General features: G+C 53.5%; 1 protein-coding gene and 1 non-coding gene across 3 annotated transcripts in view; both read left to right on the forward strand.

Annotated features, from left to right (window-relative positions):
* LOC113909454 overlaps window positions 1–23,506 on the forward strand; it is a 37,099-nt gene that overhangs the window by 8,912 nt on the left and 4,681 nt on the right. The window contains exon 3 of one of the 2 annotated variants that reach the window (XM_027570615.2): window positions 14,936–15,058. In XM_027570615.2, coding sequence (XP_027426416.1) covers window positions 15,054–15,058 — 5 coding nt within the window. In that variant the 5' untranslated portion in view covers window positions 14,936–15,053. Of the gene's footprint in view, window positions 1–14,931; window positions 15,059–23,506 lie in introns of those variants that run through there. The other variant, XR_003515743.2, reaches the window with a different exon arrangement.
* LOC113910626 lies at window positions 19,455–19,563 on the forward strand. Its single transcript, XR_003516137.1, has one exon. It is a non-coding gene; the product is annotated as a U6 spliceosomal RNA (small nuclear RNA).

Raw genomic sequence — 23,506 nt, forward strand, 5'->3', positions numbered from 1 at the left:
GAAGATATGGACTGCTTCAGAAAGAACAGGTCTGGAATCTAGATCTTAGACAACAATTTCAGGGCTCTTTTCTTGCTCACTGCTGGCTGGAAATGTGTTTTTGTGTCCCGCCCCCTCCCCCCCCCCCCCGCCCCAGTAGTGTATCATTCCAAGTTTGAATTTGTATCTTTTTTTTAAACATAGATAACTTTGTTTAATTTCATCTTACTGCATAGATCAAGTTGGTGCCTTTAGTAATAGCTGCCACTTTCCAACAAAATCCAACACTTAGTGGTTACCAGAAATTTTGACATGCATACTATACTATGTGTCTACCGGCCTTTTCAAAATTGCAGTCGTTTGCATTTGGTTCTTTGGATTAAAATGCCGAAGGAATTTATTAGTGGACATTTTCTTTTTTTCTTTTTTTTTTTTTTAAATGTTTTATTTATTTATTCATGAGAGTCAGAGAGAGAGAGAGAGGCAGAGGCAGAGGGAGAAGCAGGCTCCCTGCAGAGCAGGGAGCCTGATGTGGGACTCGATCCCAGGACTCTGGGATCATGACCTGAGCCGAAGGCAGACGCTTAACCATCTGAGCCACCCAGGTGCCCATATTAGTGGACATTTTCATATCTCTGATTCTGCTGGCCTTCTAAGATACATAACAAGTTTTGAGAAAGATAGATTTTTCTGTCTATGGCTCTCAGGTTATTAACATCTGCTGTGAGAATTGAGATTATTTTGGGAGAGCTCTAAACCAGGGGCATGAACTGGCAGAATCAGGATGAATATGGTCCCTGCAGACGTGTTATGTTATGGTGATCATTTTTTGGGGGAGGAGAATGAAATGGCTTTAGTTCGTCATGTGCTCTGGGGTGTCCTGCAAGCTCCCCAGCTCCCCCACCAATGATGTCTTCCTCTTTCATGAACCTACAGCCCCTCCCTGGCCGTTGAAGGCATGTGAGGTTGTGATCCATCTCACTCAAGGGAGATCACAGTGTGGTGCTATCAAAATGAGGTTCTCCAGGATATGTGTTCACAATTTAAAAATGTCAACTGACCTTGCCAGGGACAGCCACCTGTGTGGTCAGCACACTCGTCCCTCTGGACAGGGGATAGAACTGAGTAGCTGCCCTTGTGGAAGGGGTGAGGCCCGAGGAGTGGCAAAGGAGACCCCCATGTGTTTAGAAATGGAATTCACAACCATCCCAGTCCAGCGAAGCCCAGTAAGCATGTACGGAGCCATCCCCACAAGCCCTGCTGGGCCATCAACAGAAGTCATGGTAAGGAAACCAGAGTCTTTATTCCGCACCTGCCAGGCGTCAGGTTCTGAGCAAAGTTCTCACGTGCAGGAAGTCAGAACCCATGCTACTAACAATCACTGGCTCAGATGGGGAGCTCAGGGGACCCCCTCGGCCCAGTTTGCTTAGAACCTCCCTGGTTTTATTGACAAAAATCCCTTGTCCTGGGAAACCTCCCAGTCCCAGGCAAACTGGAACAATCCGTCACCCTGGGGAGGGGCACACATTTTACCTAAATTACTTGGTACAGTATAAAGCAGGATGAGGAAAAAAGGTGGGCTGAGAGAACATTCGAGATCAAGTCTCCAGGGAGTGTTGTCTACCTAAGGCATCCGCCAGAGAGCAATTGCTTAAATTTCACTCTGCTTGGGCTTTGGAGGGACAGGGCCCCGTCAGGTTGGAGGGAAGCTGACGGGCTTTGTGGGGAAGTGAGGAAATCCGAGGGAGGCCCAAGAGTATGGGGGGAGGTTTGAAGGGGGAGCCAGGAATATGACAGCAGGGAAGCCGAGTGCTGGGCCCCGGGCCTCCTGCTAAGGAGCTCTTGGCTCTTCTCTCATCCACCTGGAGCAGCTCCGATGATCCCAGCACGGTGTCAGGATGCCTCCAGGAGTCAAGCTCCACTCTTGGCCCCTTTCTTTTTTAAACCCATGGAACACAGTGACCAGGTGACATCATTTTGTCTGGGGGAACTGGGTTGCCTCAGATGGGGCCCGCCCTCCCAAATACAGGATCCTTGCTGCCCCCTGGGCTGGCCCGGATGCTACATGTTCCTGCTTTCTCTCTGGCCTGCTGTCCCTTCCTGCTCTGTCCGGGGTCCCCCCTGGAAAATGCCTACACCCCTCACCCCTCCCCATCGATGAGCCTCATTCTTGGTGCCTGCTTATGGACCGTCTGTAGGGAGCCCCACACCTGCCTGGTAGCTTCCTGCCATTCCCTTGGGAAACGCAATTACTGATTACCCTCCCAACCTGAACAATAGAATTTACTGCTTTGAGAGACCCCGACCTTTGAAACAAAAAAAGCCTTGTTTGTCATGCTTCATCTTCCCAGGGGTGAGCAGGGCACCAAAGAGAAGGAAGGATGTTTCGCATCTGCTACGCGCTCTTCTGCTCTCGGGCCAGACTATGGGCTCTCCGTGAGCTGGCACTGTGCACAGCTGGTGCCGTCTCCTGCCCACACCAGCTCTTTACTGAGTGCTGAGTGTCGGGGTCAGTGATCGGACCCCTTTGCATCCGGGAATGGCCCCGTGGTAAAACTTCCTACTCACACAGCTGCACAGCAGTCACTCCTGGCTGCTTGTCCCCTCTGGGAAGAGTGGGGTTCGGGCAGGCACGGGCCTGAGAAGCATGAGATTGAGGGAAGATGTACCTAATCGTCAAGGATATCCTACATTGGCCCTGGCTTTCCACTGATGCAGCAACACATCGGGAGTGCGACCCACGGGCATGCAACACCAGCCCCTGAGCCGCCAAGAAAACCCACAGTCTGTGATGTCACACTGTGGGAAATCACCTACGGGGATTTGAAGTGATGTGGGCTGTGGGCTGCGGTGGGCAGGAGGGGAGTCCCGGGGCAACGTGGCCTTGCCAGGCTCCAGGGAGGAGGGAGGAGGTGGACAAGGGGGTGGAGGTGTGAGCACAGGGACTGCTTCTAGAAAGCCGTAGACTAGCCCAGGCCCCCTGCAGGCAGGTCTCAGAGAGGGCACTTGGCCGGGGGGGGGGGGGGGGGGGGGGGGGGGGGGGGGGGGGGGGGGGGGCTGCACCTGCTAAGAGAGACGCTTACGCTCTGTTGTAGCCACGGTTTTTAATTTTTGATATTTACTGGCCACCTCCTATGTGCAATCCTGTGCAAGGTGCCCGGGGCGCAAGGATGAGCTGGACAGATGTGGTCCTTGTGGGGCGGACAGGTCGCAGTGCGTACAGATGAGAACAAGAGGCCAGGGTGAGCACGATGAGTGAGTGAAAAGGGAAGCCCAGGGTATGGGCTTGGGCTCAGGAGAGTGCCCAGCTACACGAATCCCTAAATTCAGGGCAGGGAGTGACCAGAGCAGCCGGCAAGTATCAGGAACAGGGGACGTGGGCCTCCGGGAGAGGAAGGGGTGTGTCCCCACGACGTGTGACTGCAGGTGTGCCTGCAGGACGCACAAAGGGGAGGCTGTGCGTGAAGAGGAGTGGCTGAAGCCCAGGGTGGAATGAGCTGTCCAAGGCTCTGAGCAGAGTGGTGGGCCCAGGGGAACAGTGTCGCAGTGGGGCACCCCCTACCCGGGCATGTGGAGGAGGAATGGGCCTCCGTCTGGGCCGTGGTGTGGGAGCAGAGGTACCCCCACCCCGTTTGTTCTCCCAGGGGACATTCCCCAAGTGTGGGCTTGGGGCCCGGCTCTGGGAGACCTCAGCTGACCCAGCTACCTCCCCTGCCCACCAGGACCCAGCGGGGCCTCTGACGTGCCCAGGAGCTGCCCTGGACCATGGACCAGGCAGGCAGAGGATGGGCGTCACGTGGTGCACAGCAGAGTTGTGCAGACCCCCCCCCCCCATTAGTTCCTCCTCGGTGGGCTGCAGAGCTCCCTCTGGGCATATCTCCTGCTCGGGGATCCAGGTGTCCCCTCGGCTTTCTGCTGTGGTGTCTATGTCCGGAACCACCAGAACTGGAGGCACGCCGAATCTCCCTCCAAGACGCTGCTCCAACTTCGCGTCGCAGATCTTGGGGTACGCGGCCAGGGGCAGGTGTGTTTACAATGACATCATGGTCCTGGTGAGCTGAGCCTTTTCTCATTATTTTATGACCATCTCCGTCCCTAAGAGAACTTGATCGTGAGGCCGGTCCCTGCTGGGTAGAGCTCCCCTGGCATGTCTGCCTCCCTTTCCAGTCTTTGCACATCCTCGGGTTTATGGGTGTCTTGGGGAAACCACATTTATCTTGATTTTTTTTTTAAACCAGTGTTGTCAGGTGTTTTTTTTTTTTTTAAGATTTTATATATTTATTTGACAGAGAGAGACACAGCGAGAGAGGGAACACAAGCAGGGGGAGTGGGAGAGGGAGAAGCAGGCTTCCCGTGGAGCAGGGAGCCCGATGCGGGGCTCGATCCCAGGTCCCCGGGACCATGACCTGAGCCGAAGGCAGACGCTCAACGACTGAGCCTCCCAGGCGCCCCCAGTTTTGTTTTGTTTTTTAAACTGTCCCTTTGTCCCTTTGACTGACAGGTTTAGTCCATCTTAACTACTGATCTATTTGGGCCAGTTTCCACCATTTTGACCTGTTAGATCAGTTTTTCCCCCTTTTCCTGTATTTCTTTGTAATTCTTCCTGTCTTCTGAGGGGACATCTGTGTGCGCCCCTTCAAGCAGAGGACCAAGCAGCAGCTCACATCCTTTGGTCTCGCTGACACCTTGACTCCTCCCGCGTCCCGAACACCTGCCATGTACTTCCACGCTGCTCCGGGTGGTTCTCTCTCCACGTTTCTCTATATAGTCTTGGCTATTTGGATGTTCTCTTCATCTCAGACCGTCTGTGGGTGTGGGTCTACTGCTCTCTGAGGCTTCCCATCTCAGGTCTTTTATTGGTCTAAGTCCAGGAAATCTACCTCCATTACTTTTTCAGGTAGTTTATCTCTGGCTCCCTTGGGATCCCCGAGTCTCCAAGCTAGCGCTGTTGTGCCTGCTCTCTGTTTCCTCCTCCTGCTCCCTGGTCTGACCTCCCCCTCTAGGTGCTCCTCCACCCGACCTCCCGGCTGCTTCTTCGCTCCTCATCTGTACTGGTCTGCTCCTTGCTCCGTTTACTGTGTTCTTAACCCTCTCTGCTTGGCTTTAAAAAAAAAAATGTTTTTGGGAGGTGGGTGGGGGGCTGGGGGAATTGGGTGATGCGCATGAAGGAAGGCACATGATGTGATGAGCACTGGGTGTTCGATGCAACTGATCAATCATTGAGCACTACATCTGAAACTGACGAAGTACTAAATGTTGGCTAATGGAATTTAAATTAAAACATTTAAAAAATGTTTTCCTGTCATTTTGTGTTGCTGGTCTCTCCCCTCATCTTGTCTGCTGTGTTCAGTAATTAATTTTCAAACCTTTGGTCCATCTTTTCTAATCTTCTGTTTCTGGGAGGATCTGTAACCCAGGCTGTGGGGTTCCTTTTGAAGCAGTCCTGCTGGCAGGTGTCTGGATGTTTTGTTCTTTGTGCTCAGTTTCCCCTGGGGATATCAGCTACTCTGTCAGGCGTTGCGTTAAGTGGGGAGGCCAGCAGGCTTGAGGGTGAGTGGATGAACCCTGAGTGGGGAGGCCAGCGTTCGAGAAAGCCCGGAACAACTCTACAGCTGTAATCCCCAGCTTCCCGGCTTCTTTGGGGGGTGATGAGAGGCTGCAGAAGGGACCGCTGGGGGCTTGTTGGTCTTCCTCAGTTCTTCTCAGGGCCTCTCGAGCTCAGACCTTCTGCAGGCCCTGGTCTCACTCCTGAGGTTCCTGGAGCAACCACAGGAGTGACCCAGCCAGGCCCTGTGGGCCTCGAGGCCGTGCGAGGAGAAACTGGCACAAACTCCCCCCCAGCTCCTTTTCCTGTTTCCTTCTCCTACAGTCCTGCCACCTCCTGCCTGAGGCCAAGCCCATCACCCGTCTGGTCAAGAGCATCCAGGACCTTCTCCCGGTTCACTAATCCTCTTCCTCTGGGTCAGCTATACCATCCAACATTCGCTGCTCTGTGCATGGTCTGGACCAGCTGTGGCAGCCTCACTGGGAAGTTTTTTATAATTGTAGAATTTCAGGCCTCAACTTGAACCTACTGAATCAGATTTTGCATTTTTTATTTTTTTATTTTGTTTTTATTTTTATTTTTTTTTTAAAGATTCTACTTATTTATTTGAGAGAGAGAGAGATAGAAACAGCATGAGAGGGGAAAGGGTCAGAGGGAGAAGCAGGCTCCCCGCTGAGCTGGGAGCCCGATGTGGGACTCGATCCCGGGACTCCAGGATCATGACCTGAGCCGAAGGCAGTCGCTTAACCAACTGAGCCACCCAGGCGCCCTGCATTTTTTAAAAAGCAGCTTCTTGGGGTGTAACTGACATACAGTGAAGTGCACATATTTAAAGCTCGCACTTTGTTAAGTTTTGGCGTCTGCGTGGGCCTGTGAAGCCATCACCACATTCAACACAGTGAAAAGCATCCTTGCAAAAGCTTCCCGTGCCCTCTGTGACCCCTCCCACCCACCCTCTGCCACCCCTTCCCAAGCCACCCCTGGTCTGCCTTCCGTCACTAAAAGTTGGTTCGTATTTTCCAGGTTTTTTTTCTGGCTGCTTTTGTCTGGCTGAGAATAATTATCTTGAGATCCAGTCATGTCATTTTTGCGTGTCCCCGGTTCGTTCCTTTGATGGCTGAGTCGTACCCGTCGCATAGACTGACCCCAGTTTGTTTATCCAGGCACCTGCTGATGGATGTTTGGGTGGTTTATAGTTTTTGGCCATCACACAGAAACTGCTGTGAATATTAGCATATGAATCTTTGTACAGACACATGTTTCCTTCTCTCTTGGGTAATTACCTATGAGTGGAATGGCTGGATCATATGGTAGGAGTATGTTTGGCCTTTAAAGGAACTCCCGAGTTGTTTTCCAAAGAGGCTGAGCCATTTAACGTCCTCATGAGCAACGTCTGAGCATTCCAGTTCCTCCACATCCTTGTCAACACTTGGTGTGGTCCATCCTGTTAATTTTGGCCATTCTGGGGAGGGTGTGATGGTATCTCATTGTGTTTTAAACTTGCATTTCCTTGATGACTGATGATGTTGAGCATCTTTTCCTGTGTTTATGTGCCATTTGCATATTTTCTTTGATGGAGTGTCTGCTCAAATCCATCAGCTTTTGAAATTGTGGTGTTTGTTTTCTGAGTTTCGGGAGTTCTTTATCTTCTGGATAAAATTTGTTTTGTTTGTGTTTTGTCCTTCTCAGGACTTGGCAAACTCTTTCACGGTGAGGACTTAGGTCTCTCTTCCATTCTGGAAAGTTTTATTCTTTCTTTCTCTCTCCTCTTTCTTCTTCTTTTGAAATCCCTAGTAGTGAAGGTTGAGTGTCTCTCAGCTTTTCTTTCATCTGTTCATCCCCTTGTCGAGCACAGGCACCTTTCCTGGTGCTTGGGGCTTTGCTAGTGAGCAAAAGCAACAAACATCCCTCCTTCTAGTTGGGAGGCAGGGTGAGTGCTGCAGTGTAATAAGTCAGCAAATTATTCTCTCTGTTACAAGGTGATCTTTGCTGTGGAAGAGCATGGAACAGGGGAGCGGGGAGGGGAGCCTGCATGGGGAGTCGGGGACTTAGGGCCCATCTCACCAGGAAGGGGACGCAAAGACCTGAAGAAGGAGGAGGAGAAGGAAGAAGAAGGAGCCACATGCAGGTCTGAGAAGAGCTTGTGGTGGATGCCAGTCTGGCTGGAGTGGAATGAGAGATGGGGGGCAGAGAGGATGTCTGCTCAGAGGGGAGCAGGGCCAAGCCATGGGGTGGGAGGGTCAGTCTGGATGCTGCATGAGGCAGGGAGGCCAGGCAGGAGGCCTTTGCAGTTGTCAGGTGAGGGATGGGGCAGCAGGTCTCTGTGTTAATCCGGGTCCTCTGAGAAGCAGCAGGACTAAGGGTTTGCGTGAAGGAAACGTCTTCGGGAGGGAAGGTGGGAGGCAGGTGCAGAGGGCGGGAAGAGCCGGGGACAGCCATGCACGTCAGACTGGGAGGAAGGAGGGAGGGCTAACAACATCCTTGAGGGCTGCCGCCCCAGCAAGCTCGGGCACAGCCGTCAGAGGAGGCCCTGTCTCCTAGGAACATCCTTGCTGCTCTAGATCATGTCTGGGAGCAGCCATGGGAAGTTTGGATTTCAGAGCTCAGCAGCTGGGCCCCGGGGCCAGTTACCGTCCCTGGAGCTGGGGGTCTGCGTCCTCACGGCCACCACAGCCTTCTGGGCATACCGGCCTGGACCTGTCCCCACACCCCACCCCCTGATTATAGATACAAAGGTCGAGTGACCCTGACCGATGTGTTTGTCCCAGGCTCCTGGCTGCTTCCCTGCCTGCATCTTTGGCTTTGGAGGTCAAGCCCTAGTTGATGGGTGTTGGGGTTAAAGAGAGGGTGATTCTTTTGCTGCCCTGTAGGTCCCAGCCGAGAGAAGATGGAAAATCAGGTCACAAGATCTAGGAAAGAATGTAGGTTAATTAAAGTTTAAAACAGATCTTTCTGCAGTGGTTCCGTGAGTCAGCATCGAGTCTGGGGAAAGTGGCACAGGTGCATGGAGCCCGATGGGGTCGAGCCTGGGGCCATGGCCGCTGGATGGCGCTGGCGCCCTTGTCCCCCGCTGGAGGGAGCAGCCCGAGCTTGCTTGCACGTTTTCACGCTCTTTAAGCAACACTGGAAGCCATCCCTGAACATCCTTGACTGCTTGGGGAGCATCCTAACTCAAGCTGAGAATCCGGGCCAGGCGTTTATAAGAACAGCACTTGCCACCTGAAGCTGGCGGCCCCGACAGTGGGTGACTTCTTGGGGGGCTAGAGCGGCTGGAAGGGGAAGGGATTTGGCTGTGAGCTCAGACTTTTGACACGTGCTCTATGGCACGCTGTTATTTTTACTCTCCGGGTGCTGTTGAAGTCACCATACGCCACTCGTAGAAAGGCTTCCCGGGGGGGGCGGGATGGGTGGGGGTTGCAGATGCGGGGAGCACAGGTGGGCTTAGCTGTCACCTGCAGCACTTGTGGCCAGCCTCTGCCCCATCCCAGACACACACAGAGACCCGCACGGAGGGTTTGTTTGAGCCTGGCTAGCGTTTCTCCACATGGGTCCCGGGGGAGGGGAGGACCTGGGCTTCGTCTGGGCCACAGCCACGGCTCCAGCCCCGTTTGGGCTCTGCTCCGGGCTGGGCCGTGCTCACATCTTACCAGGCTTTGAGACTCCACAGGTCCTGGGACTGTGCCGTCTTTGTTTTTAAACACCAGCATCTATGTATTCCCCAAGCCCCCAATCCACAGGCTGAAATCCTAACCCCCAGGACCTCAGAATGTGACTGTATTTGGAGATAGGTCGGGACCGATGTGGTCAAGTTAAGAAGAGGTCGTTTTAGGGTGGGCCCTGATCCAACAGGACGGGTGTCCTTATAGGAGAACAGACACGCACAGAGGACCCAGGGAGAGGATCACCATCCACAAGCCAGGGAGAGAAGCCCCGGGAGAAACCAGCCCTGCTGACACCAGGATCTTGGAGTTTTGGCTTCCAGAACCAATACTTACACCTGTTTTTAAAGCTACCTGGTTCTGTGGTACCTCATGTCGGTCCCAGAAAACAAATGCAGCCCACGGTGCTCAGTGTCCAAGGTATTTGGGTAACTTAATGAACATCTGTGGCGTGAATGAAGGTGGAAATGATCTTGAGTAAAATTGCTAAATCCTGGTGTCACTCTGGAGAAGGCAAGGGTGGCCCCAGGGAGAATCCACTCACCCAAGGCTGGCCTGGACATTCCCAGTGGAGCTCATGTCTTGAGATCCCCCATCCCAGGGAGAAGCTTCTCCAGATGCTTCTCTCTTCCTGGGCAAGGAAAAGAGGTGGACCAGGATCCTTGCTTTCCACATTTCCCCACCGATTTCAGGGGAGGGGAGGCTGCAGCCACGCCTTCTGCCCAGAAGGCTGAGGGGTAGGGGACTGCCAGACCCTTGGCCCTAGTGAGGGGGTCTACTTACCCGAGCTCGAAGCCTTCCCTGCGCTGCCAACTCCAGCGATCAGTGTTGACACCACGTGCACACGGGGCAGGACCATGGGTCGCAGTCAAAAGTCTGAGAAGAGGGACGCCTGGGTGGCTCAGTCGGTGAAACGTCTGCCTTCGGGTCAGGTCATGATCCCAGGGTCCTGGGATCGAGCCCCGCGTCGGGCTCCCTGCACACTGGGGAGCCTGCCTCTCCCTCTCCCTCTGCTGCTCCCCCTGCTCGTGCTCTCTCGCTCTCTCAAATAAATAAAATCTTAAAAAAAAAAAAAAAAAAGTCCAAGAAGCTCTCAGAGGGGCCTGGGGTGGGGCACGTGGGTGTGGTCCCCCTCCAGGAAGTAGAGACCTTTCCAGCCATTCCCGGGACTCATCAGTCAAAAGCTGGAAGAATCACTTGGGCTAAGTCTCCCTTGGTTATAATTCCTATGTTGCAACCTCACCCCCAAGGTGAGGTTTTGGGGGGGCACGTTTGGGGCTGATTAGGTCACGCAGGTGGAGCCTCCTGAGTGGGATCAGGTGCTCTTATGAAGGAGGCCCTGGAGAGCCCCCTCAGCCCCTTCCAGCCGTGTGAGGACCCAGAGAAATGACGGCTGACCGTGAACCTGGAAGCGGGTCCTCACAGGACACCACGTCTGCCAGGGCCCATCTCAGACGCGCGGCCTCCAGGACTGTTTATAAGCCCCCAGGCTGTGGTGTTTGTTAGAGCAGCCCGAACTAAGGCAGGCGAGTAGGGCCCAGAGTGACCACCTGCCCCCTTTGCCTGGGACACGGGTCTTTTGTTGCTAAAACCCGGGTTGAGTTTGTCCCTCCTGCAGGCCCCAGCAATACTGTGGAGACCTTTCAGCCTGGAGAGCTGCTGTGTGTCTTGGAGACATTCTAGGAAGAGTCTGTGAAGAAAATTGGTCCCAACGTGGCCTCCCAGCCTCCCTGGCACCCTGGCAGGAGCTGGGCAGGTACAGACTGGCCGCTGGGGTCTGGGACTCTGGATGTGAGGCGCTGTCACCAACTCTGGCCCTGGGACCACTGCAGGGGCCTGGCAGAGCATGCCCCCCATGCCCCCGGAGCCAGCTTCCCTAGCTCACCCAGGCCTTCTCATGGCCTTAAGCTGCTCTTGGACCCCCAACCAGCCTTGGTCCCGCACAATCTTCTCTGTGGTGTTTGCCTGAGGAGGGAGGAGCCCTGAGGAAGTAGCTGAATGATGGAACCAACAGAGCTTTACCTTCAAGGGTCCTGGGCGTTTTTGCTGTGAGCCTCCTTCACTGACTGCCACCCTGGAGGGTGGATGGCCCTTCGCAGAGGTCCTCAGGTTTGGGCCAGAGCCTGGGCCAGCTAGAGAGCTGCGATTCCATTTACCCTGGCCTCCCCTTGGCGAGGCCACTTTACTGAGCAGTGTAGATGAGGCCCACCTAGGAGAGACCCCATGGGACTGTACTTCTCCCCTCCCTGGGGATTTGGGGGCTTCCTCTCTTCCCAGTGAGGTGGTGAGCATTTCTGCAGCGAGGCCTGTCTAGGGCATGTTATTTGCACTCCAAATTGTGTCTAGTGACAGTTGCTGAAAATTTCCCTGTTCCTTCTTTTTTTTTTTTTTTTTAAAGAAAACTTCTTATTGTGGAAATGTCCAATGTCCACAAGAGCCGAGCACACGGGGGCCCTCGTGGCGCACCACCAGTTTCAACAGCCATCAGTACGGGGCCCTGTGTGTGGCAGTGAGGCCCCCGACCCAACCCCTTCCGCCTGGGAGTGTAAGCGAGGCAGGCATGGACATCTCATCACCGACAGCTCAGAAATCCCAGGCATCCTAACACAGAAGGGTGTCTAAGTCACAGCCGTGCTGACTACCCCACACCATGAATTCCTCCCCCTCAGTATCACCAGGGGTCTTCTGGGCCGAAGGGACCCTTTCCTTTTTTTATGCTTCATCACTTGACCAATAACTTCTAGAACTCTGTAAGAATAAAGGGATCCCTTCCTTTGACTGCAGCCAGCTATGTGTCACCTATTGTGCCTGAATCTAGAACAATCCGCCTTGGAAATGCTGCCTCCGGGTTTCAAATACCCCTCAGACAGATGCCAGCCGGTTGTTAGTCTTTTTTGTGCATCGCATTGTCAAAACGCAGTATTTGGAAGGAACCCTTGAGAACTTTGATACTCATAATTTTCTCAAAGGCAATATAGCCATTTTTCTTTGCTCCATAGTTGTAAAACATTTTTATTTTTTGATTTATAAATACCCATTAGAATCATCAATTTGATTAATTTTTAAAATTTTGCATCATCTGTTTCTTTCCAACGTCTTTGCCTTCAGCATTTATCCACTTATGAACTGCATCAAATGTTGTTCATAAATGTCAACAAATGTGAAAATACTGTTTTATGTCCCCTTAAGAAAATGCAGTGGTCCAAGTCCTTATTACAGAACATTGGCTGGAGCCTCTCTCTGATTGTGAATATATTTCCTCTTTGTCCTTAGAAATAGGAATTTGAGAAAATGGATCATGGATATGGTCGTCTGCAGACCCACTGAGATTCCTCTCCTTGCAGCTAAAGGGAGGGTGGGTCTTGGCAGGGGAGGGGTGGCGACTCCAATTCGAATCCAAATTCCTCCGCTGACCTTGGTTTCCCCTGTGGAAAGAAACGCTTCTGGCCCTGTCACCTAAGGCAATGTCTTCAAACTGGGGCCTCTGACTCATTAGCCGGCTGTAATATTGGTTCAGAATATTGCAACTGGCATTTTAAAAAATGAGGTAGAATTAAGGTTTCCAAGTAAAATACCGGACAACTAGTTGAATTTGAATTTCAGTTACAAAACAAATAATTTCTTTTACTATAAATATACCCCAAATATTGTGTGGGATGTACACATACTAAAAAAAAAAAAAAGTCATTGTTATTTATCTGAAATTCAAAAACAACTGGGAGTCCTGTATTTTATTACCAAATCTGGCAACCCTGAGTAGCATAGAAGAGAAAATATCAAGAGGGGTCAGACACACATATAGGCAAGTACTGGGGCACACGGGGATGGATTTCTTGCTGTGGGTTGGAGCATGCATTGCGAGAGCCCTGTCCCAGCACCTGTGTTTACCAGGGCCTGATGTGTAGTAAGGGGCACCTGGGTTGCTGTGATCTTTGTCATTCTGTTCACTGCCTCCTTTTTTTGGGGGGGGGCAAGATGATTTTTCTTGAAAGAACTCCCAGCCTTCAAATGTTTATTGAAACCTCACTCAGAAACTTTCTCCCGTTGATGAGGCTCTCACCTGTCTTCTGAGGGGAAGACCTCAGTCGGGTTCCCTGGGCCTCACCTGGGCCGAGGTGCCACCAGGTGGGCAAAGCGCCGAACGCCAGCGGACACTTCCACCGCAGGCCGCCAGGTGGCGAGGCGCGGCCGCGGTCTCTGGGGAGCGAGGCGGTTGGCGAGGACCGGGGGCCTGGAGACCTAGCTTCCCGCCCGTTGTCTCCCGTATCCACCCCCCGCAGCAGCCGGGGGCCGGGTCCGTCCCTCGCCCGGTTCTGCAGCCTGGCGTACAGCGGCCCGGACGTGTTTGAGAACCGGGCCGGGGAAGCGGGGCTGGCGAGCGCGGGGTGGGGTGGGGGGCAGTCCTGCCGGGGCCTCCAGCCTGCAAGTGCGGCCCCCCGGCACAGGCTCCCAGCGAGCGCGGCGGCCTGCTCGCCAGAGCCGAGCCCAGGGGCTGCCGACCGTGACCCGTAGTGCCCTCGGGGGCCCAGGTCTCGGGGGTGCTGGGGGCCCCGGGGGCGGCTGCTCGCTGCCCACACTGCGCCCCCCTTTCTGAACCGGCCTCCCCTCCTGGCGCCCCGCTGCCCGCTGCTTCCTCCCGACCCGCCGGCCCTTTCCCTTGACCTTAAGTATTTATTTAAACTCTTAAAATGATTAGTGTCTCCCACTCCTTCACACTGCTGCAGGGGGATCCTTCGGGAGGCATTTCCGTGCTTTCTGCCCCTTTCCCTCTCCTCAGTACGGGTCCCGGCCTCCACACCCCGCTTCTGCCCCTTCTTCCTCTTGCCCTGGTGACAGTGTCCAGGCTAATGGAGTCAAGGAAGGGGAGGGGTGGTGGGCTTCTGGGCATGGGTCTGTGGGGGCTGGGAGTGGACACTGCAGCTCCTGGCCACTCGCTGCTGTCGCCTGGGAGGCCGTGGCCTGTGCCCACACTGACCCTCTCGGGCGCTCTGCCGACAGGGAGCATGAAGGTGGGTGAGGATTGGAGCATCTGTGCCCATGCTTGGGTCCCCAGCCATGTTTCTTTAGGATTCTAGGAGAGAGAAGAGGCATTTTCCCAGCCTCTGGCCACAGGGCCTGAGCTGGATCCATCATACTCAAAACCAATAAATGAAGGAGAGCTTTCTTACCCGGGTTGGACCTGGGCTCTGTGATCTGGGGTCACACGCACATACCCTCCTTCCCTCCCAGGGCCAGCTGCTCACCCCCGGCTTGGCCCCCACTCTGCCCCGCACCCCCCTCAGCCAGCAGCCCCGGGGGTAGAGGTGGGGGACAGACTCAGGTGCAGTTTCTGAAAGGGAAAGTTGGGCACCACCATGAATAAGGAGAATTTTACAATTTTGTAGCACGTGTGTTGCAGGATTTTACCCACTTCATGGGAATTTAGGATGTGGGAGAGATGATCCCAGCGTCATTCTGGCAGAGAGTGGGGCTCCAAGGGGCACCGGAGTGGTGGGGGGGAAGACCCTTTTTCCCCCGGCCCCAGCCCCTCTTAGGCAACACCGTGGGAACAGCCTAGCTTGGAAATATGGTTGCTCATGGGGGTGGCGGGGGACACGGCTGTCAGGCCCACTGCTCCTGAGAAGGGGAGCAAAGCCTGGGGGTCGCCCAGTCTCAGAGTCGGAGTCACCCCCCACTCCAGCAGGAGGGGTGCTGGGGGAGGGGCCTCAGAGGTACTTTCATCACCTGCTCATTCATTCATTCATTCATTCAGCGACTCTTGACCGAACCGTGGATGCATGAGGCCCTGCCAGGCCCCGGGACTCAGCCGCGAGCCCAGGCCCGAGCTCACGCAGCTGATCAGCCTTCGGGAAGAGGGACGCTGAACGGTGATGAGGTAGGCAAGGTGGGGGCCACGGCGCACACGTGGGACTATTTTGCTCTTGTCTTGGGGGCTGGCCTGCCTCCTGGAGGAGGAGCGGGAGAGTGAGGGAAGGGGGTGAGCAGGAGCACTGAGGGGGCAGGTAGGCAGGGAGGGGATGGGCCAAAAGGTATTTAGGACTTTAAGACCCTGAATACTTGTGACTGAGTCCTTGGGCTACGAGAAAGCAGCTGGGGAGGGGCGAGCTGACTGGATCTGCATTTGAACACCAAGACCAGCCCTGAAAAGGGGGCGTGAGAGATCCCGCAGGAGGACGACGGCCTTGCTGTTTCGGGTCTGCAGAGAGGGTGCTTGGATGGGCCAGTGGTGGGAACAGAGGCAAGTAAGCAGATTTCATGTGCTTTGGGAGGGAGGGTTTTGTATCAAGCGGTGGGATTGGCAGGACTCAGGGCGGGACGGCAGGGTTATCTCTGTCCGTAGTTAGACGGGAGTGTGTTTCTGTCTTTAATGGCGCCCTCATATCTAGGAGTCCCCTGAGCACTTGCTTTATTTTTGGTTGGCCTCTACTTTTTCTATCCAGAAAACCTTTATTCCGTGGGTCAGGGAGCCAGTGTAGGATTTGCTGCTTGCTGAAAATACTTATTTCAGCTGTATGATCAGTCACTGATACATATTCAGAGATGTGTTTGGGATTTCCCTGAGCTTATCTTAGAATGGACTCAAGAGAAAGTTCCATTTATTTTCCAACAGAAGGGCCTGGTTGAGTAGACCCTGGTCCGTCCTCGCGAGAGATCCAGGATGCAAGCAGAGAAGGGAATGAGGACTATATGCATGGCCACGAGCAGTGTGCAGGGTGTCCTATTGTGGTTGGCAGAGTCATGGTTAAGGTGTAAAGATGTTCCCACCCTGACCCCCCCCCCCATGCGAATAGGGGACGAGGAGAAAGCGACGGTGCAGATGTGATTGAGAGTGTCCCAGTGGCATCACATGAGTCCTTGACGGCTTTTCCCAGGTGTGGTCAGAGGGGGAGAGTTGATGACTGGTCAGAGATGCGACCTTGCCAGCTTTGACGACAAGGAAGGTGGGCCCCCGAGCGGGGAGCCAGGGTGACGTCTAGGAGCCGTGCGTGCTGCACTTGGCTCTTTCCCTTGCGCCGTGCATCTCGTTGCTGTCGGTGGCTGGGGGGGGTCCCAGCTCTTCTGGCTGCTGTGGGCAGTTTGTGAGACGGCTTCCTTCCCGGCCTGTCAGCCTACAGGTGGCTTCAGCTTTTTATGCAGACCCCGCGGTCCTCTTTGTGGAGTGAATCCGTATCTTTCTGTCGGGAGGTCAGAAGCTTTCCGTAGTGGAATAGCTCGGTCTGAAGGTACATCCGTTTAAAACCTTGATGGATCTGGCACATGGCCCCCTCCCCCAGAGCAGAGGGGGGCCTGGGATGGACGGCGGGGTTCATCCGAGGCGAGAAAAGGGGTGTGTGCTTTGATCCAATCTGTCTGGTGAACCTGGTTAGAAAGCCTTGGGATTTAGGTGCCGAGGGAGAGAACCGGCCCTGGAGGGTTGGGGGGGAGGCCCTCAGAGTTGTGAGGAGAGTCTCTGTCTTGAGTCCACTCATGTTGTGGGAACATGTAAGCAGCTGGCTCAGGCGGAGGCTTTCCTGGGACCCCTTCAAGGGTGCTCCCAGCAGTGTGGAGGGGAGGGGGCATTGGGAGGAAGCCTGCCTCTCCTGCCCCGGAGTCGGCCTGGAACCGGTCAGGCAGCCCTTGAACTACAGGGGAGGGAGGGAGGGCAGGACAGTCCGCCCAGACATAGCGGTGGGCTGTGTGGGGGCGGGTGGGGGGGGGAGCCCCATAAGGGCCTAGAGACCCTGCAGGGAGGAGAGTGTTTGTGTCTCACGTGAGCTCATCCGTCAAGATGTGTTTTGAGCAAAATAAACGAGAACTTCCCAGTGGTTTCCGAGAAACACCAGAAAACCAGTAAGAGCAAAACTGAAAGTAAAACCCTTTCCTTCCTGAATGGAACGGGACCTTTGGGGATTCCCTGAGACGGTTTCTCTCCAGCCTGGCAGACCCACCTTCTGTCGTCAAGAGGCTCCCAAGCCTGGAGTTTATCAGTTTACAGGAGCGAGGCATCTGGTGATGGGGACGGGGGGCTCCTCTGTTGGCCCCAAGCCCAGCTGAGGGCATGGTTTCGTTCTTGGTTCCCACCACCCCGCTGGTCACCCCCTTGTCCCCACAGCCTCACCAAGGCCACCAGGTCTTGTATGTCACCTGGACGTGGGACTCGTGAGGCTTTGCAGCCTATGAGGTTGCTTGTTTGTGCTGCAGATGCAGGGGGACCCCAGAATCGAGGTGTGCCTCACGCCCAAGCTTCCAGCCCCAGGCAGGACACCAAGGTCCTGCCACCCTAGCCCATTAGAGACAGTCCTGTTCCAACGCTCATCTCGGACTCTTCAAGAACAGTGCACGGGATGCCAGTATTCACAAGCCATGCTACTGGACACACTCGCTACGGCCCCTTTCATCTGAACGAGTGTGAGTGCTCACACCCAGGAGTGTGACCTGGGGAGACACATCCGTACGGACTTCCCTTCAGGCTGTGGGAGCATCCTTCTGGTTCTGGATTCTGGATACATTCATAGCCCAAAGGTCTTTGTATCATAGACCAAAAGTCTCTGGGAACATCCCCTCCCCGCCCAGCATTTCTAGGAGGAGCCGCTCTTCAGGCTGTGTCCCGGTTCCAGCACCTTCTAGCTCCCGACCCCAGGGCATCTCCTTGTCCCACGGCATCTGTCAGTTAGGGCCTGCCTCATACGGTTGTCAAGGAGTGAAGGAGATCGCCCATGGAAAACACCCAGCTCGGGACAGAAGCCCTATTTCACATACACGTGGGGGTTTTTGTAGTATGTGTGTATGGTGGTGCCAAAATCCCGAGAACTCGGTGTGTTCTGTAAGCTGTGTCCCGTAGTAAAGTGTGTGTCACTGTCTCTGTGAGCAGGAAGTAATGAACGCAGGGAATGCAAATAAGCCAGAGTGGTCCTTGGGAACCTGGGCACTGTTCTAGAAATAGAGGACTGTTCTAGAATGTTGAATGGAGTCCCTCATGATAAGGCCTGCGGGATTGTGCTGTGAAGCCTGGTTCGAAGAAAGATGGGACCCGGCTGCCTTGGTGGGGGAGGGGATTTGGAGGGAGGTGTGTTGTCGGGAAGGAAAAATTCTTCTCCACCCTCACGGCTTCCAGCTGGACGGATGATTAAAGTGACATGAGACAGATCGACAGGAGAAAAAAACGCAAAGTTTTGTTCTGTGTGCACAGAGGCCTGATAAAACTGAGACCTAAACAAGTGACCAAGACGGGTGGTTTTCATACATTTTGGACAAAGAAACGCTCAATTTGTGGGGAATTCTCAGTATAAAGAAAACAGGTGTTTGGGAGCTTTGCCTTGTAAGGAATTCTAAGCAGAATTTGGACCAAAGTAGGAAATTAGCAAAAAGTAACACGGCTGTTTATATGGCCTTCTTGGCTCTGAATTTCCGATCTCTGGTGACGAGGGTGTCTTTTTACTTACTGACAGGGTGCCTTTCATATGGGAGACTTACTGCCCGCTTTCAGGGGACAGACGGGGGTCTGAGGGACCTTCCCAAGTAGTTTTCATTTAAAATAATCAACATGCCATTTTGGTGGCCGGCCCTTGGCCACTAGAATGTGGAGACGTCCAGTGCTTTCTGGAAGTCATGCTATGGAGCCGGGAGAGAGAGGAGACTGCAGCTAAGGGGTGTGTGGCCAACAGAATAGCACCCCCCAAGCTGCCAACCACCGGCCTGGGCAGTGAGTGCTTCCAAGGAGAGAGAAGCTTTCAAGAACCACAGCGGTGATCATGCCTTTGTCAGCAAAAAAGAAACCACAGCCAGAGACTGAAAGCAGGGACTTGAACAGACGTTTGCACGCCTGTGTTCAGAGCAGTACTATTCACAGGAGCCAAAAGGTGGAAGCAGCCTGTGTCCATCGACACATGAGTGCTTAAACAGAGGAGTGGTCCGTGCACATGGGGGAGTATTACTCAGCCTTAAAAAGGAAGGGAGCTCCGCTACAGCATGGATGAAGCTCGAGGACATGGTGCCAGTCACAGAAGGACAAATACCACATGATTCCACTGCTGTGAGGTCCCTAGAAGGGTCAGAGTCCCAGAGACAGAAAGTAGGGGAGCGGGCGCCAGGGACTGGGGCAGGGGGGATGGGGGTTCCTGTTTAATGGGGACAGTTTTTGTTTGCAATGACCAAAAAGTTCTGGAGATGGATGGTGGTGACAATTGCACAACTTAGTTAATGGGTATTACTCCACACCACTGAACGGCACACTTATAGATGATTAGAATGGTAACTCTTGTGTTGTGCGTGTTTTACCATAATAAAAAAAAGAGCTCTCAGTTCAGCAGCACTTATACTAAAAGTGGAATGTTACAGAGAAGACTAGCACGGCCCCTGCATGATGGTGACACACAAATCTGAGAAGGGTTTCACATTTTTAAAAAAAGATTTATTTATTTATTTGAGGGAGCGTGCACAAGCAGAGGCAGGGGCAGGCAGAGGGAGAGGGAGAAGCAGGCTTCCCGCCGAGCAAGGAGCCCGATGCGGGGCTCGATCCCAGGACCCTGAGATCATGACCTGAGCCGAAGGCAGACGTTTAACGACTGAGCCACCCAGGTGTCCCAACATCCATATTTTTAGATACAGAGGAAATTTCTCTGGCCGTCACCAGCTTCCTCCCATTTATTTCTTTTGTTCATGGAGATAGATAAGACCCCACGACTTGCAAACCTTGAGAGGGTGTCTGTGGGGCCAGGCTGCTGTCAGGTGCAAAGGCAGAGAGATGGACCAGGTGAAAAGAAAGGGCTGCTGGGGCAAGGAGAAACCCAGGCTGGAAGGAAAAGAAGCAGGCAGCGAGCACCAACAAATCCTGCCTAGTGAGGCTCAGGGGCACCCGAGGCAGCAGCCCAAAGGCCATCCTCCGAAGCCCAGAAGGAAGATTGCAAAGTTTCTGGGAGTGTTTCACAGAAATAAAGAACCCCAGTTTCTGTTCATCTGACAGAAACTTCCAAAGGTATGGGTCTTGCCTTATATATTTCTTTTAAATATTTATTTATTTATTTATTTATTTATTTGCTTGAGAGAGAGAGTGAGCAAGAGCGAGCATGAGCAGGGGGAGCAGCAGGCAGAGGGAGAAGCCGGCTCCCCGCGGAGCAGGGAGCCCGATGCGGGGCTCAATCCCAGGACCCCGGGATCATGACTTGAGCGGAAGGTAGACGCTTAACCAACTGAGCCACCCAGGCGTCCCTGGGTCTCACCTTTATATCTGGCAGGAACCTTTTTCCTGTTCCTTCATTTTTTTTTGCTCCCGTATTTATCCTTTTGTTTAATATTTACTGCATATGCCAGCCTCCTGGATGTCACTCTGGGCGCCTGGAGGGGACCAGGCACAGTGGGAAGATGCCTCCTTCCCATGTCTGGGGGATCCTACGTGAGCGGGGCTGGCTTGCTGACCACCACTACCCACCACGCAGCGGGCTGCCATGGGGCTGGGGTGGGCTGCTGAGCCCATGGGGGCTCTGACACAGTGCCGGGGAGCAAGAGAAGGACCAAAGCAGAGTGAACCAGCCCATAGTCATCACACCTGTGAGACGCACCTTACCGTTTCAAAGCCGAGGAAACCACAGCTCAGGGGGTGGAGCCCTTTGCCCAGGGGCCCACAGCAGGTGAGGTGGTCACGGTTCAAATCCAGGCCGGCAGAGCTGGCTGCTACTTGTACCCCAGGCTCTAGGGCTGCAGGAGGGAGAGGAGGGGCCTGGGATGGAGGTGGAGCTGTGTGTGGAGTGTCTTATTTGTGTTGCCATGACCCAGCATGGGTCCACACACACAAAAGCTCGATAAATGACCTTGCGTGGAACAGCAGGGCTGGGGCTGGGCTGGTTATTAAGGCTCTGGTCCGCAGTGGGTTTGTGGGCGGAGCTGGTACCTTTATAATCTAGGGCATGTTTTCCTGAAGAGAAAACGCTTCAGATTTTCCCTGAGGTCAGTGGGAAGTTGCAGAATTGCAATAAGAGTGTGGAGTCATGGGGGGGGATGAGGTGTCACCAGCTGCCTATCTCTGGCATCTGGCATTGTCACCCAAGAGGGGACAAGTGTTTATCAGTTGATTCACAGGTGATGGGATCTTTGAGGGTCTCCCACATCCACACTAGCCCTGTGCCTCATGACATCGGGCCAGCCTTGCCAGGATGGTCACTTTTCAGGTGCATTTCACTTTTTTTCTTAGGCCAGATGTCGCTGGCCCCACGTGTTGCTGGCCTGTGATGCCAAGAGATGGTCAGGTGGTCGGGAGCAGCCACGCTCTGCATAGCTCGATGGGCCTGCATGGGGCGGGTGTGGACGCAACAGTGGACCCCCCCCATGTCTGCCTTTGCCTGCCTAACCCACCCCCCCAGTATCTTTGCTAAAGAAATGGTAGCCAACGCAGCCATGTTTGTAGGAAGCCCGGGAGACCTCAGGACTTTGTAAGGGCAGCTGTTCTGTTTTTGGGTAGGGGGATGATGGCCCCCTACCCAGAAAACAGCCAGGTTGGTGCAGGATAAACAGGAGCTCCTTGTTGGAGGGAGAGGGGCAAGCGTGCTCTAGAGTAGTTAGTGCTGCCCAGGGAAATAGAGCGGGAGCCATTTTCAGGAATCACAGTTAAAATGTAAAAAGAAATAGGTGAAATTAATTTTAGGAAAATATTTTATTTAGCCCAATGTAGCTGACATAGTATTTCAACATGTTTCAACATTCCATCAATATTAGAATTAAGATATTTCACATTCTTTTTTTTTTTCCCCCCGCTAAGTCTTTGAAATCTCGTGTGTGGTCTACACTGACAGCACAGCTCAGTTTTGACATTTCAAGGGCTCAGTAGCCACGTGTGGCTTGAGGCTGCCCTGCTGGATGGGCAGCTCTGGAAGGAAGGGGAATGATGTCCGAGCAGCCCTGCGCCTGGTAAAACCACAGAGGTTCCAGCACGTACAGTTCCTAGTGTCAAGTCTGATCTAATTAATTACTATCAACAAGTTGCTATCTATGAGAAGTGGGTAGGGACTCTTCACCCTCAAAATAGTTACATGCCATGGAAGGCTGTCCTGTTTTGGTTCAAAATAATTTCCATCCCACATTCCACTCCTCAATTCTTTGTATTATTATAAGTTCAGCTGCTTTCACTGAGAGATCCAATGAACTAGTGGCTTAAGATAAAGCAAGATAAAATTTGCTTCTTTCATGGAAGATTTGAGTAGGTGGTTCAGGACTCCTCGGTGCTCAGAGACCCAGACCTCTCCATTGTACTCCTCCACTCTCCTCCACATGGTGTTCCTGTCTCATGGCCCAGGATGGCTGCCCAGGTCCTGGCATTACATGTACATTCCAGCTGTCAGAAAGGAGGAATAGGAAAGGGGAGGACATGCATTTGCCCTTGACAACAGAAAGGCGCTCTGAGCCCCAACTTGAAATATAACTGCCCTCTCATTTCGAAATTTCCAGAAGTTAAAGTTCAAAATGCCCTTTCAAGTTGAAGTCCAGAAGAATTGGTGTCCAAGTGCTCAAGTGCTTTGGACCATCCTGCCCACCAATTCCTCTTTTGGTTTTGAGTCTCACTGGCGCCTGCCTTCTGCAGTTACAGGCTGGAGAGTCTTGCTGAGGCTCCTCTGGGGTGCAAACCCGGGCAGAGCAGGAGGTCCAGGACCGGCACCATTAGCACCTCCTGGGAACCTGTCAGAAATGCACATTCCAGGGGTGCCTGGGTGGCTCAGTCATTAAGTGTCTGCCTTCGGCTCAGGTCATGATCACAGGGGTCCTGGGATCGAGCCCCGCATCGGGCTCCCTGCTCCAAAGGAGGCCTGCTTCTCCCTCTCCCACTCCCCCTGCTTGTGTTCCCTCTCGCGCTGTGTCTCTCTGTCAAATGAATAAATAAAATCTTAAAAAAAAAAACCCAAAAAATTAAAAAAGGAAATGCACATTTCAATCTGGGCTGGAATGAGCCCTCCAGGTGGTCCTGAAGTGCATTCCTACTGAGCACCCCTTGCTAGAAATTTTCTACTAAGTCTGCTGGACCTCCCTCTCTGTGCCTCTGGTGGGGAAAGTGCCTTTGCTGTCTCCATGTTGGGTTAACAAACCCACAGCTGATGAAGGTATGGACCATGCATAGCCCTGGGAGCTCACAGCTGGGTGTTAACGTTTTTCTACTCCAAAGCTGACACAGTGGAAAGCCTACTGGTCTTCTGCAAACATTGTAACAAACCTGTGGCCTTCTGATCCTGACTGGCCACAAGGAACTTCGCTCCCAAAGCCTCTTGAAACCTCCTCCTGGTCCTCTTGGTGGTTCCTCTGATGGATGAGTTCCGTATAGCTCAGCCCATCTCCACCCTACTCCTGTCAGAAATTACAGTGA

Source organism: Zalophus californianus, chromosome 6, assembly GCF_009762305.2.
Source record: "Zalophus californianus isolate mZalCal1 chromosome 6, mZalCal1.pri.v2, whole genome shotgun sequence".
Classification (NCBI taxonomy): Eukaryota; Metazoa; Chordata; class Mammalia; order Carnivora; family Otariidae; genus Zalophus; species Zalophus californianus.